Source organism: Heterodontus francisci, chromosome 16 (genome assembly GCF_036365525.1).
Source record: "Heterodontus francisci isolate sHetFra1 chromosome 16, sHetFra1.hap1, whole genome shotgun sequence".
Lineage (NCBI taxonomy): Eukaryota > Metazoa > Chordata > Chondrichthyes > Heterodontiformes > Heterodontidae > Heterodontus > Heterodontus francisci.
Genome location: NC_090386.1, coordinates 51739364 through 51755355, shown reverse-complemented (window position 1 = coordinate 51755355; position 15992 = coordinate 51739364). Strand labels below are relative to the sequence as shown.

Sequence of the window (15992 nt, the reverse complement as noted above, 5' to 3'; positions counted from 1 at the left end):
GGATCTGAAGCATGAAAGTTATAGTTCAAGATACAATGTTACTAGTAAGTGAGCAAGTTGCTTTGTTTTGCAGCTTGCCAAAGCTATAAAGTAACTTGCTCATGGGTAACTGGCAAGCAGAATTCTACATCCTTCCTCAATTAAAGCCAAAAAAGCTTTACAATTACACAGTTTATTCCACAAGATGACAGTGTGAGTGTTGGGTGGGGGGGTGGGGGCAGTGGGAGAGGGTGTTTGGAGGAGGGATCTTAGTAAAGAATTACATGCTGAAGTATAACAGTCTGGCTTCCACTTACTGCGAGTTCTAGATATGAGCCATTCCAATGAAGGAATCCACAAAATGTCACATCTGGCTGCTCTTGTTCATCTTCTAAAATAAGACGACTTCAGAGCAGCCACTTGTCCATTGTGACACGTGGGTAAGAAAAAGGCTGAGTTAGACATATTGTTGATTGACAAAGGAGTCAAGGGTTATGGGAAGCAGGCAGGAAAGTGGAGCTACGACCACGATCAGATCAGCCATGATCTTAGTGAATGGCGGAGCAGGCTCGAGGAGCTGAATGGTCTACTCCTGCTCTTATTTCTTATTAGAATTAGAACATTACAGCGCAGTACAGGCCCTTTGGCCCTCGATGTTGCGCCGACCTGTGAAACCATCTGACCTACACTATTCCATTTTCATCCATGTGTCTATCCAATGTCCACTTAAATGCCCTTAAAGTTGGCGAATCTACTACTGCTGCAGGCAGGGCGTTCCACGCCCTTACTACTCTCTGAGTAAAGAAACTACCTCTCACATCTGTCCTATATCTATCACCCCTCAACTTGAAGCTATGTCCCCTCGTGTTTGCCATCACCATCCGAGGAAAAAGACGCTCACTATCCACCCTATCTAACCCTCTGATTATCTTATATGTCTCTATTAAGTCACCTCTCCTCCTCCTTCTCTCCAACGAAAACAACCTCAAGTCCCTCAGCCTTTCCTCGTAAGACCTTCCCTCCATACCAGGCAACATCCTAGTAAATCTATGTTCTTAAAAAGGAGGGAGAAAACACAAAATTAGCACTTTAACTTGCTGTGCTATTCTCTGTGCTCAAAAACGACATTACTGGTCTACAAAGGAACAGCAAGCAAAGTAAAGATGAAAAATATCTAGTAAAAACCATAAACAAGCACTCTTCACTGATATTCCATAGCAAAACTACGATAGTGAGCATTAATTGTAGAATGCAGTAAAAGCAGAATGCACACAAACAAAAAAAACCTGAAGCTCCCCCCCCTCCCTGCAGTTTAATTCCACAATACCGTGGCTATCTCAAAACTAGCAAACTTTCTACTGCCACGACAGGTCTGCCTATTAGGACACTGGCCTGCAGAGTTATCTAGAGCAAATGGCAAAAATTTGCACCTCCTTCCCTCAATACTGTTAATATGCAGAAATATTTAAAAGTAGCATTGCCTTGTTATAGTAACTATTTGAAAAAGGAATGAGATGTTGCTTGAAAGGGTCCAAGAGAGTTAAAGGTCTGCTACCCGACCCGAACCCGACAACATGCCAGGCTCGGGTCCGGTCGCACTTCTGGGTCCAGCATTCGGGCTCAGTTCGGGTTAGACCAGATCGGACACGCTCTATCACCACCTCCGGTAAGTGACTCTAATGTTAATGTACTTTTTGAACTTTAAAAGGTGGTTTGGTTATAGTTTTTTTAAGCTTGTGCAGGTAAGGAACAAAGTGAAAAACGGAAGGTAGGCTAACTGACGGTTGGGTCGTGCGCAGGTAAAAAAATGGAAGGACTCGGGCTGGGTCGGGTTCCATTTCCAGATACAAGCAGGCCTTTAAGGAGAGTGGGATTAAACCAAGTGGTTTATTTTGAGGAAAAGTACCACTAAGAATTGATGGGACAAATAGCTTGCTTCTGGACAGTAAATTTCATATCATTCACATTATTTATTTAAAAACACAATTCAAAAGGAGTCATAAATACTACACGAAACCCATTCAAAATTGTTGTGACAAAAAGATTTCCTACATTCAAACAGATTGAAATCTCACTATAAAAGAGCTCAGTTCTCATAAGGCTAGTCAAGCTGCTTCAGTAATTTTCTGTGCATTCTGCTGGTGCTATTTTAGATGCCATTTTAAAATGTGTAATTCAAATTTGCACAATTCAGATAATTTTGTGGCAACATAATGAATTATGTCAAAAGCCAGATTTCTTCAACAACCATTCTTGATGCCTTCCACCTATTCATTACATGCTGCTCCTTAGCGACACATCCAGACAAGGTATCAGCTTGAACATGTGCACTGCCTGTGCCCGTCACTACCAACATCTAGTCTTGGATGAGCCATAAATTCTTCCAGCAAAAAGATCAAAGCCACCGTCTTCGACCACTGCCACAAATTCCCTACCCTTGTCACTGACTCTATTGCTTGTCCCTGGTCATTATCTCAGATCAAACCAGACTGTTTTCCACCTGTCTTGTTTAGCCAAAACAGAGCTTCCAATAGCATATCCTCATTGTCTTCCACCTTAGTAAGTGTCCACCTCTGCCCCCACCAATTGCTGCTGCAATCCTCATTCATGCCTTTGCCGCCTAAAGACTCCAATCTCCATCCCCACGCTCTAAACTTTAGCTGATTGAAAACTGTTACACATATCCTATCTCATGTCAAGCCAGACTTGCCTATCATCCTCACCCTTTCTGATGTACATCAGCTTCCAGCAACTCCTTAAATTTCAATTATAAAAACAAGAAATGCTGGAACCACTCAGCAGGTCTGGCAGCATCTGTGAAAAGAGAAGCAGAGTTAACGTTTCGGGTCATTGACCCGAAACGTTAACTCTGCTTCTCTTTTCACAGATGCTGCCAGACCTGCTGAGTGGTTCCAGCATTTCTTGTTTTTATTTCAGATTTCCAGCATCCGCAGTATTTTGCTTTTATTCTTAAATTTCAAATTGTTTTCGTGATGTTAAAAAATTCCCCCACCGTCTTGCCCCTCACTATCTCTAACATCCGCTGCTCAATAATTAGTCAGCCCTTACTCTCCATTCCTGACACCTACCCCTTCCAAATTTGAGTTTGGGTCTTTAGCCGTTTAGGGTCTACTCTCTAATTCATTCCCTTTCCTCCTTTAAGAATCTTTCTTAAAACTTACCTCCACAATCAAGCTTTTGATCACACTTACTAATCTTTTTGGCTATTTTCCTTACGCCTCTGAAAGTACAAGATTTTTTCTGCATTTTTTTTTTACATCATGCAAATGTATTATAACAAACCCAATATCTGGTAATATTAAGCAATTTACACAAATGTTTAAACTGCGGTCACGAATATATAAAAAATATCTTTCCTAAGCAAACCAAATTACAATGTCGCCAGCAGGACATTCAAACTGATTGCAACATAGCTGTTCTTCTGACAAATACAGAGAAACTTGAACTCAAATTGTTCACAAAAGATTTTCAAAATGACAAGAACAGTGCCGTGTCAAAGAGGTAAATGAGCAACTTTTTCTTTCCTCAAAAAGCAGCTGCTGGAATTACCAATATTTGTTTGCAAGTTTAACAATCTCATAATTCCACATCACTATAACTAAATGTTAAAATGCATTGTTCTGACTCAACTGTGTGCATATAATAGACTGCAAAAAAATTTCATTTCACAATATAGCTGTTGTCACAGAAGTGATAATCACAGTTAGCTCTGATGGTCTTCATACAGTTGCTGGCTCATGCTCAACACATTTGTGCAATGTAGGGATCCTATGTATTTTAGAATCATATATGTATGAGAAGTGGTCTTACAATGGGCTTGGTCGACCATTTTTCATCCGCTTTTAGCCATTAAAACATAGTATGAATGAAAACAATTTGAAGTAATTTTGCGGGCAGTCAAATTTGAATAACATACTCCTAATCCCAAAACAATTCTGTTAAAATTCTAATGCACAAGTATAGTAGAAAACTTTGTTCAAACAAAACATTTCATAAATCGATCAGGATTCAACCCAAGAAATGATGCTGGCAGACACCAGCCGAACTATCCTAGCTAAATGAAAAGTCTCTAATGCTTTTTAGTCATATCTACACAATTGACAATTAGATCACACAACACAATACTAAAGTCGTAAAAGTTTATAGCTGGCACCATTATCAACAGTTTATAAATACAGAAAATATAACTAATTTCCTATTGGCTTATTTACTCGAGTGTGTGTGCAATATAACCATTTAACTATGGATTTATTTCTGAACTCTTGATACTTCCTTTTTAATGTTATTTACACTACAATATCTTCTCAGGGAGTTGAAATCCTTAGCTAAGAGATCCAAACAATGCTATGCACACGATGCTATGCTGCATCCAGAATTTTGTAGTCTGCACATAAGGCAGTATTGTGCATATTTGTAGATGATTCCTTAGATTCTCAAGCCAGCAATGCATAAAGTTTGCTTTTCTGTGTTTTAAAAGAATCAAAGACCCCAGAACAACCAACTCAAATTAGCCTCATATTTAGGAGGGTGGAAATCAAGAACAGCAATTATAGCACATTCCCATCTCAGTTAACAAGAGCAGTTTGAGGTTTTGGAAAATACTTTTTGTAGCTTTACAAACTTGTATACTGCCTCATAATAACTATGTTGAGGCATACAGAGAACAGAAAATAGAAAGGGTGAAAAAAATGATTTTCTCATTAAAGGAAGCAGATTGTTTGACCCACCTTCAAATTAGACATTAGTTGATACAGCTATTATCTTTAGCTTTTTTTATCTATACTTTCACAGAGTTTCTTTTCTGTTGACACTGACAGATTTCAGGAAAAATTTACTTGCACACTACCCAATTTAATTTATAAGAATTTGCTCTACAGGCAACAGCAGCATCAGGAAAACATTGATCAATCACCCTCAAAAAACTATGCTTAAAATCGGAGACCTGCATCTGCACTATTTTGCTTTTATTTAAAATCTGAGAAGTTGATTTGCTGAAAAGTTAGATGTACAAGTAAATGAATATCAGCTTTAATGTGTGATCTGTAATCAAATCTGTCCACTCAATTACAAAAAAGTTTCCCTCACCCTCCCCTGCAGAAAAATATTTGGATACTGACTCTGAAATTGAAAAGGAACACAATAAATTTTTCCCCCAGTTTCTACATTATTGCTCAGGTCACCACCCCATATAAACATTGGTGGTCATCAAGTTTGTGATGTGACTGCCATGTCAGATTTCTGATCACTGGATTGCACATCAAATCAGCTAAATTACAGCAACATTTTTTGTTTCAAAATGTAGAAGTTAACTCATTTCAGAGTACCCACCATCTAATACTCAACACCTTTCACTCATTTCATGTCTTCCAACCTGGTTTTGAACTTACAATTCAACTCAACCATTTGCTATTTTTTCACATCAACTTAGATTATGTCTGCTATCCAGATCTCACTGTGCCACTCTGGAGGTCTGCGAAAAGCTATCAGACTAGGGACAACCTCAATTGCAAAACAAGCCAACGAGTAATTTAGACATTTTCTTTGTATGATAATTAGGCCATTTTATCTTTTTTTTAAAAAAAGAGAATTAACTTCTACATAAGCAAGCAGAACAAGCTACATTTTGAAATTACTTTGTTTTTTGCGGAGGTAAATGAAAGTTCACTCAAGTACTGGTACTTCATCAAAACATTCAGGATACACAATGATTGTTCATGTCAATGAAATAAAACTGGGTTTGCAACTTGGAGTCAGTACAATAAATTTGTTACAATATATACAGTTTAATAGAACTTTAATAAATTAGTAAAAATTGTTTTGTATGACCAACTTTTTTGCAAGTCAGCATAACAGACTTTGACTGAGGAAAATCATTTAGCTGTTTGTTTGAGGGGTTTACTAAATGAGAATTAAAAGTGTGTTAATATATACTTCTGTTAAAAGTCACTATTAAATTTGCAAAGTTTAAATCAACAGGACATGTCACAAATTTTTGCTCCACATATAAGTACATGGTCCTGATTTAGGGCCATAACACTATACTAAATTCAATTCAAAATAAAAATAACAGCATAATGACTGAGCTTCTGAACAGTATGTTTTATTATGAACGATTTATAAAGTAATGAGAGATTACAGGTGCAGGACCTGTCAGCCGGTTTGCAATTGCTATCACACCTCTCCCGTCAATTTCTTTGTATTTGTTCTGTAAACTTGGTTATACTTGTGCAATTTTGTAGAAGAAAAACATTTGTAATAAATAGTGGACGTCCTTTATTGCATCAGTTTTTTCTATTGCCACTTTTTCCAATACTCCAATTTTCCCTTTAGTACATAAACAATTCATCTGATGTCACTGCAAGTTCCTTTCTGCCATTCTTCCTCTTTCTCTCCCCAACACCACACAGATTGGATATACTCAGTTTTCTCTAACTTGTCTGCAACATCCAAAAAGCATAATGATGGAAAAATTAAGGAGCTTTGCAAGACTTTCTCTTAGGCATTACTAATGTGGCAAGGAATCCACCATAGAAGCATAATCGTACCTCACCAACATCCACATACAGGCACTTTCCGGTTCGGTGGATAATGATCAAGAGCAGGAGCGTTAGCAAAGTACAATCACATCCTCACCAGTTATGCATGCTTATACACACACAACCATGCCCCAAAAGAAGTGAGTGGAAAATGATACGGAACAGGAGCTCTGCTCAGTATTTTTCCACCCTTATCTCGAGCTGTGAGGGAAACTGTATGACACCCACACTGCTGTACCGAATGAGATTAACTTTATAAAGCAGGAACCCTAGTCCTAATGGTATAAGTCTGCACCAAATGCAAATTTCTTCCATCATCACTTCCCATTTGACATTCTTCCTTTAGTTGGCAGTGATTTGGCCAAATCATTATGCTCAAGGTCAGTAAAATTTTCAGTCCCTGAGGAAATGTATACATGCATTAACCACATGGCCTGAAGCAACTAACTTTCACATTCTAAGTCTGGACTAAACCAGGATAGCATGCTACCACACAAATGCACATAATTTAAAAAGGAACATAAGGACATAATGCTAAACACATTTAGACGCACGTATTTACAATGCAAAGAAAATTTCCAATATTTGTATCAATCATAAATGTATATTATATAAAATCTCTCCTCCTTTACTGTTAAGGATTTAAATGCTTCCAAGCTTAATTATAGCACAGAGTGCAAACAATGCAGTGGTCAGATACAATGCACAACATCTAATGCAATTCACCTGCATAACTGCTTCATAAGTAGTTAGTTTTTACCGGCAATTTTTAAAACTTTCACTTTTTAACAAATACCAATCCTGATTAGGTTTATAACTGAATAACTCCCCCTTGCAAATTTTCAAACCTCCCAATACAGAACTTAGAAAAGCAGTCATTTGTAACCTATACACATTGAAGACTTCCATCATATATTAAAAATATTCACATTGTAACCTTCAGGACCAGAATCTATTAATTTTTCAACTTAATTTAATCAATGCTGAAGCTTCAAGACCCAACGCAGCTCATAAAATGCTTTTAAACTGCTGGACTTAGTGTGATATAAGAACTTGAAGGATGTTAAAAGAAATTAATTCTTCATCTGTGAACAGTACAGCTAGTGTAATGAATCCAAATTGTCCTACAAGAGATCGATCTATAATAATCTGTAAACTTGAGACAATAACTTAAAAAGTGTTTGACAAATACATCTTCTAGTTAAGTAGTGCATCGACTAAGTTTTCTTGCTGACAGTATAATCATACACATACATAGATACATCTCCACAATACAGAGAACCCCATGTCACCTCTTCTGTGAGAGACCTGCCGCATAGGCACTTAACTGGACAGCAGCGGGTCTTCAATGGGATCAAGGAGTCCTGGCCTCTGAGAGCTGCTGGCTACGCTCTGAGCACTGCTACCGGTGGAGCACCTACCCGAGGCAGAGGAGCAGTAGTGGACCCAGGCCACAGGTAGGTCAGGGCGGGAGCAGTCTCGCATTAATTACCCAGTTAAGGGCCTCAACTGGCGACGGGGCGGGAAGGCTGTTCACAGGCCTTCCCGTTCCAGACTTAATTTTGCTGGAGGCGGAGGGCTTCACCCCACCGCCCTCCCCACCATCCCACCCGATTATATGCTCTTCCCACTTCCAAACCTGCCATGGGAAAGAGCATGAAATTCCCCCCATGGTATCAGATCTAATACCTATCACAAAAATACTCCCTTCTTTGATGATAGAAAAGGTATTGCAGAAATTCCGTCCTGCCACAAGTTAAAAAGCAAAACCTCAGCTTGCTAAGGTGCATCATTTTTTGGTGATTGCACAATGCAGTATTAGAATGTTGGAAGCATAAGCAAGTACAGAAACTAATAACACAAGAGCTTTTTAGTGAAATGGGTGTTTTACTTAGAATTGCCAAAAGGTTAATATTCAGACCTTCCACTTTTAATGAAACACTATCCCTGCACTTAACAAGCCCTTTTAATTATCTGTACTCAAGGTGAAAATTAGAACTCACTTGAGATGCAGAAATCTACTGGTCACAAAGTGAAGAAACATGATACCAGACTGATTATATATTTTTAAAAATCCTTTCAATAAGTCCACCTAAGTAACACTTGCAGCACCAACAATGAGATCTCGCATCAGGATGAAATTCACCTATTGAAGGCTATGAACGTATCTGATGCTTGAAACGCTCATCAAAAGTCAACCTTATCACATCATTGGCAGTGCCAAGTTAATCCTAAATTGATGTACTCAATTTTTTTTTCTCTAGCCAGTCTCTCCTGTTGGTTTTCAGCTGAAATCTAATTTAATATACAACCCCTCCAGAATAGGAGAAAAATAACTTTTAAAAATAAAACATGCTAATTAGAAATAGCTAATAAGGGGTCATGGGAAAATGGGCTAAATGAAGAATTTCATATTTAAAACAGATTATAGTAGCACAAAGACAATGTTACAGCATTAAAACTTATCCCAACACCAGAATAACTGCTTTATTGCTATACATTGACATTTGTTTTGCCACCACAAACTGCAAACAAAGTAATCAGGAACACTGCAATTCCCTGGACTTGCCAGTAGTCCAATGGTTAAAGGTAATGCATACATGGAATTTAAGAATTAGCTCTTCAGCCCCCCCAATGGTCAGTTGGTAAAGCAGTGTGACTGAGCTATGCAGGCTAGCGGTGTTTCAGGTTTGATCACAAATATGTGCTGAGTTAGCTATTCTCAGCCAGGCATTAGTAGAGCTATCACAATTATTTCACCCTCAGCTGGTGGGTAAAGGGGAGGTGGTGAAGAAAATCACTAGTTTCCAAGTAATCCCTGGATAGACATCAGATGTCAATACCATTAGGTTTAGCTATGAAACCCTAGTCAAATAACATGCACAATTCATTGTGAAAACAACCACTTGGACAAAATATTACAGGGCAGCAACCCATCTAGTATCATACTTCAAAAGAGAACAGCTTTTATAAATGGGATGCAAATATTCAATAATTTTAAAAGCCAATAAAGATCTTCTCATCCACCCCACAAATCCCATCTAAACATAGTACTCTTCCTTCGTACATTTTCAGAATGCAATTTTCTCTACAATAAACTCTACTGCAACAACTGAAACACTGTGCTCACAATGCATTCATACAGGAAGGAAAGGAGGAAAATAAAGTACCAAGAAATTGTGGGCATCACTACTGAAAATGGAACTTCTGTGCTGGAGGCAAATGGCGACTAGCTGTACTACAGCATGTACCTGAGATTCACTCCAAAATCCTAGTATGTTTGACCTGAAACAAAATCTACCCCGTTTTTGTCTTCATGAAGCATCCCAAATATTATACATGATGCATGTCAACGAAGAATTCTAAAAATAAAAAGTGGAACTTACCACCTACAGCCTTAACTGAAAACGAATTAAGCGGTCATGCTCAGAAACAGATTGGTGTATCATTCTCTCCCATTATAATCTACATTCGTAACAATGAGAAATATTACAAATTGCTGACACTGGATTCAAGGCATTTGACTTTTGCAATGCAAAAGGTTATTTATCTCATTAAATCAGATGTAGTGTGCCTTATCCTTTAGTTTTTACTACTAATGGGTATAGTACATTTGTGGGGACCATGGAGCAACCGGTAATGGTTTTTGAAAAACATCTAACCAACTAACTGAATAGTTTAGATTTGCCCAAGCAAAAAGAACTAAAACATGACTGGATACCTGAACAGAAAAAAAACATTCCCAGCCAAAAAGACAAGATAATTATCCTATTCAATTCAAGATGATGGCACATGTGAACAACTTCTCAGTAACCTCTATTTGAAGATTGCACCATTAGAAAGGTAACCCTCAGTCAAAACAACAAGGATGCATGAACAACAACAGGTTTGATTACCAATTCCTACTAAACAGACATTTCTATATCTAAGCCAACTAATTTTTATTCTCACAATCAGCTTTTGAAACATCCAACTCAAACCAAGATGCGAGATGAGAATTTTTTTCTCTCTGAGGTTCATTAGTCTGTGGGAATTCTCGTTCACAGAAAGCAGCGGAGGCTGAGTCATTGAATTTATTCACGGCTGAGTTAGATTTTTGATAGACAAGGAAGTCAAGGGCTATGGGGGGCAGACAGGAAGGTGGAATTGAGACCACAACCAGATCAGCCATGATCTTATCGAATGGTGGTGGAGGCTCAAAGGACCAAATGGCCTACTTCCACTCCTAAGTCCTATGTTCCACTCTACAAGTCACAGATGCTTTACTTGGATGATGGTACTAATCAACAGAGCCAATTCCTTGGTTGAATTGGCAGCTCACTACAAACACAACTCTGTTTAGTCATTAAGTAATGGCCAAACATACAATTTCATACCTACCATCATTTTTCAATAATGCACATCTTGCCTTGTACTATTCGGCACTAAATGTATTTAGTTACAAATATTTGTAGTTTTAGTCATATGGATATACCAATGGAAACATACATTTGGTGAAATTTTAGTTTATTAAAGTAACTGTATACTTGCATTGCACATATGTCAGTTTATGTTTTGTATGTAACCCAAAGTCTTCAGTCACCGCAATCGGCGCCTAAGCTACAGGTGGCGCTGTACTGGGAGCACCAGCATTTTTCTAACGGAGCATTTCTTTTACTAACAGCTCCTTATCCTGCAAATGAAGCCACAAAACTAGCCTCTGAAGAGCGCCTCCTGCTGCACCGAGTATTGATTTTCATTCTTTGCATGGTTGCACGACAACATGGGTGGGGGCGGCTGTGCACGCAAGAAGTGGAAAAATGCTTTACCATTAGCTTGCCGTACAGAAAACCAGAAACATTCCAACTTAAATGTATTTAAAAATATATTTTTAATACAGGGGCTAGAAATAAATAAAATCGTTTTATTTGATGCAAAACAGTTCTAAATGCATTTTCCTGCATTTCAGTGCCATGGTTTGCAACATAATGGAACCGATAACAGTTATGTCCCGATAAGATTTCTCCAAAGAACACGTGCCAAGCATTTCTACTTAAGCAATTACAGAACTGGGAATCCCTAAATCTATTCATGTCTGCAGTGGAGCAGTACTCGCGCCATTTTACAGCAACGTCACAGCCGGCAACCGGTCCAGAGGTGCACATTTTAATATTATCACCATTAACTTATTCCGTTCCAAATATTATCAGCATCATAAAATATCCAGAACTGTCACCGAGTGAAGTCACTGTATGTGAATTAACAAATAAATTAAATCTCAGTTTCCATCCACCCCGTCTTCTGTCTAGGGCGTTTCTTGCTGTCTGGATTGGTTGAGCATGCTGTCTAAAGACCACAGAGCACTAGAAAAGGTATTGAGCAAATGTGTAAACAAATGTTCGATGCGATTCACTACTGATGGCACAAACAGAATAGCCGGCGACAATTACTATTTTACATTTTCGGCATCCGAAACAGCGAAGATTTAAAGGGGCTCGAAATTAACAATTTACCAGTGGATCAACCAACCCTTAAAACATAAAAGCCTCTCTAGGAAAAAAACCCTAAAATGCCTCGTTTATCTAGCTCGAGACACTCTCAAGTAATATTGTATTCCGCGATTAGGAAAGGTAACACTAACATCGATTGGGTGACTTGACCTATCACATATCCATCAAATCGATACATAGTAAATTATACTAATATTTGAACCCGCACCGAGCTTTGAAGCACAATGAATACAAATGATCGACTACAATTACAGATGATGTGTTAGTACAGCTAATTTCTAACAAATTGTGCATTTGTCAAAAATAAGCAAAAATCCACGCGTTCGTATATTTTTAATCATGCAAATAAGCAACATATAAATAGGATAAAGCGATCGTTGCAGATGGATCTCTGTACCTTAGGTCGATGCATCTTTAGCCATCGGTACTTTCTACATGGACAAAGATAAAGGAGAACTACTTGCATGCATCACACACATTGCTCCAGTTTTTTTCCATTTTTTTTTTGCAAAATGCAAACGGGTTTTGGGGGGTTTTTGGACTATAATTATTTATATTGATAAGATCTTGGTAATAGACTTTAAAAAGAAATGTTCTCACCTTTTTCTTTTCTTATTTTGGTTTAATCGTTCAGTTAAGCGCGAGCCGGTCGGCCGAACCGGCAGCAGTAAGAGAAGAGCGCGAGCCGCAAACAAAGGGCCTCCTCCTCCTGCTGCCGCTTCAATCTCCTCACATCAACCCCGAGCGGCGGCCGCGGCGGTGCTTCCAGCGCTCACTGAAAGAGGGAGCTCTTTTTTTGAGAGAAAGGAGGGGGGAGAAAAGACAACTGAAGGCCACCGAACAAACAGGTTCTGGAATAAATAGAAATTAAACCGACTGAGCCAACTTTTTTTCTAATCGAAAACTTTTTGAGGCGCAAACCCCGAAGGAAAGAAAGGGGGGAAAAATTCAATTGCTTTCGGACAATAATTCACTGAGCCTTCCCTGGCCAAAATGGCGTCCGAGAAAGAACGGAAGTGACGTGTGTACTTTATTTGCATAGGGGACTATTGTCCAATAGAGAGCAGAGTTGAGCATTACTTTGAGGGCAATTCCCCCAAACTTCGGGGTTATTGCCCCCTGTTATTAGTCCTATTTCTAGTAAAATTGGTTAAAAGGGGCAAAGTTGGTGTAATAATGGGAATAGTTCATATTGCATAAGTACCCTTGCTGCACCCTCGCGAGAATTGAAGAAAGGCGTGTGAAAGCGAGGCTCCTGATCCGCCAGTAGGGGCGCCATATGTCACCCGCCCTTTAGTTGCTGGCGAGGTACACAACTGCGCAGGTGCGAACTAGGGCATCTGGCGCCTCTATCTGCTCGGCGTGCTCTCACAGACCTCAGCACACATATGTTCACACAACCTGATTCAGCATTTGGGTTATCACTGCGCCTCAGGCCTGGTCCAGCACTACTTTCTGAGATGTTGGTGGGATGTTAGCCATTTTGTCACACCAGAAAATTGCAGTTAACAAACAGGAAAAATATGCTGATGTTCAAACTTCGGGGTTCAGCTACTTTAAACAAATAGCGTATCTGATTTCAGTCAGTCATTGGCTTATAGCTCACTGGGAAGACATTTAAGCTGTTTTTACAGCTATGGAAAGATGAAGCAGTGTACCATTCAACTCATCAGGGAAGCCCAACTTTTAAAGAGTGTAAAATATATTGGCATCTAGGCATGGTAAGAAATTGGACTGACCCATAGTTGCATGGTTAAAGAGCATGCAATATACTATTAAAGGTGTTCTCGAATTACATAATATTGGCTAACAAGTGGTTATAATGGCTGAAGTTATAGTGTGTTCCCCACCACACCACAATTTTTAACATAGCTTTTTCATTGAAAACGTAACTTTTTAACTCTGAAATATGGAGATGTTCAAAACCATGAAGGGTCCAGACAGACAGTAAATAGAAACTCTTCCCATTAGTGGCAGGGTAAGGAACCAGAGGACACCAATTTAAGGTGATTGGCAAAAGAACTAATGGTGACATGAGGATTTTTTTTTTACATAGCAAGTGATTAAGATCTGGCATACACTACCAGAGTGTGTGGTGGCGGCAGATTCAATTGTGGCTTTCAAAGGGAATTGGATAAGCACCCGAAGAGAAAACATTTGCAGGACGATGGGGAAAGGGTGGGGCAGTAGAATAGCTGAGTTGCTCTTGCAGAACCAGCACAGACATGATGGGCTGAATGTCTTCCTCCTATGCGGTGGTAAAAATGATTCAACATTTATTACATCAATTTGCAATTCCTTCAAAGGTATGAAGATATTCTTGTAGCTGAAAACTGAGCATAAGCAATTCTAACAAAAGCTGCACAATTTTTTTTCAAATCATAACAACCTGATACTTCTGTACCAGCTATTTCAGAATACCTTATCTGAAATTAAATGGATTGTGAATTTTTAATAGGTCCAGAGATAGCAGTGTTCTCTAATTGTAGCTGAAAATATTTTGTATCTGCTTAAAAAATGGTTCTGGGAGACCCTTAGCTTGTTACTGGTAGAATGCATCTACCAGTGATAAACAGTAACAGATCATTTTGAAAATGTAGAAGGATTCCTACAAGTTACAACTTTAATGCCAAAAAATAATCAGTTAATGCTGCCCATTGATTGAAATAATTGCTTTAAGATATAATAGCATTTGTAAGTCAACATGCAATGGCTTTAATGTTAGCTTATGATATTTTAAAGAAAACACAGGTGATAGACCAATAATGTGAACTGGTCCCAAACTGGCAGAAACTATTTGATGTTTGTCTTCCAACCAATATCAGAACTCAATGTGTATTGAGGGGGTACTGTATCTGAATGATTAGAAACGATCAAGAAAATAAATGAGTTACATTAGAAAAGGAATTTCATAATTTATGATGTCAGGTTATGCCTCAATTAAAATGATAGTGACCTATGTGAAAATTGCAATATTATGTGGCTTTGAAAGTCTGAAATTTACTTTATCTATAATTTCAAAATGTTGCAATTTTCATGAAAAGATGAAGAACAAAGTAATGTGAAAGAAAACATAGGCAACTTAGAATTGTACACCCTCCTTCCAAATGATGTCCCCTGCATTCTGTCCATCCAGGGAGTCCACCATGTTCCACTAGAAATGTTTGTATTTCTACATTAAAATGGTGAATTCTAGTTAATTTTCGACAATTTAGAACAATTGAGATATTTTAAAATCGAAATCATTAAGGGTAAAAAGTGATATTTCAGCTTTATTCATCTGCAACTGCCAACAGACCATCACTTTCTCAAGAGCTACTTTAATAGTTTCTCTTAACAGTTCTGATTGTAAACTAACATGGAGGGAAAAAACTGTGAATGCTTAATAGTCCCTCTTCTGTCAAATGCAAATTTACCTTAAAATTACATTTTCCTTTACTTTTCGAATGAAGAGTAATCCAGTACTTCTGCTGAGATGGAATCAGTGATTTTAAAAAGTGATTTTTTTTCCCCCTCAATTATGTACTTAGATCACACCAGTGAAGAAAGCATATTGAGTTGGCACAGGTGATTATTTATTTCCTTAGATACAAATAAGACTAAAGGCTGAAGATTATTTAAATCTTCAAAATTTAACAACTGTTGGTTTTAAATCTGGTAACTTTCTCCTGACATAGCCCATCATGGAATGTAAAATTCTCCTGGTGTAAAAAGTTGAAATAAATAGATTCTAGCATTCACTTTTAAGTAATTATAATTCACTTGAAAATCTCACTTCAGAATACTGCTTTGTTTCATGCATACCTCAATGCCATTTAAGTATTTGTGTTTTCAAAATGTATCCTAGTATGATGAGGCCAAAATCATTTTTTGATATTGGTATTTTTTCGCTAAATGAAATGATAAATTTTGACCAGTATGAACAGAAAGTGCACCCGATATGAAACCTCTTGGATTTTTATCTGCA

At 38.2% G+C, this 15992-nt stretch overlaps 1 protein-coding gene across 4 annotated transcripts in view; it reads right to left on the bottom strand.

Moving 5' to 3' along the window:
* The window catches only part of adnpb (activity-dependent neuroprotector homeobox b), a 35701-nt gene extending 22682 nt beyond the window's left edge, over positions 1-13019 (bottom strand). For 3 of the 4 annotated variants that reach the window (XM_068048174.1, XM_068048175.1, XM_068048173.1), the window contains exon 1: positions 12626-13019. Coding sequence is in view for 1 of the 4 variants with exons in the window: in XM_068048172.1 (XP_067904273.1) it covers positions 12423-12437 (15 nt within the window). In the remaining 3 variants the exon portion in view is untranslated. Of the gene's footprint in view, positions 1-12422; positions 12457-12625 lie in introns of all 4 variants that reach the window. The other variant, XM_068048172.1, reaches the window with a different exon arrangement.
* Positions 13020-15992: the final 2973 nt, after the last annotated feature.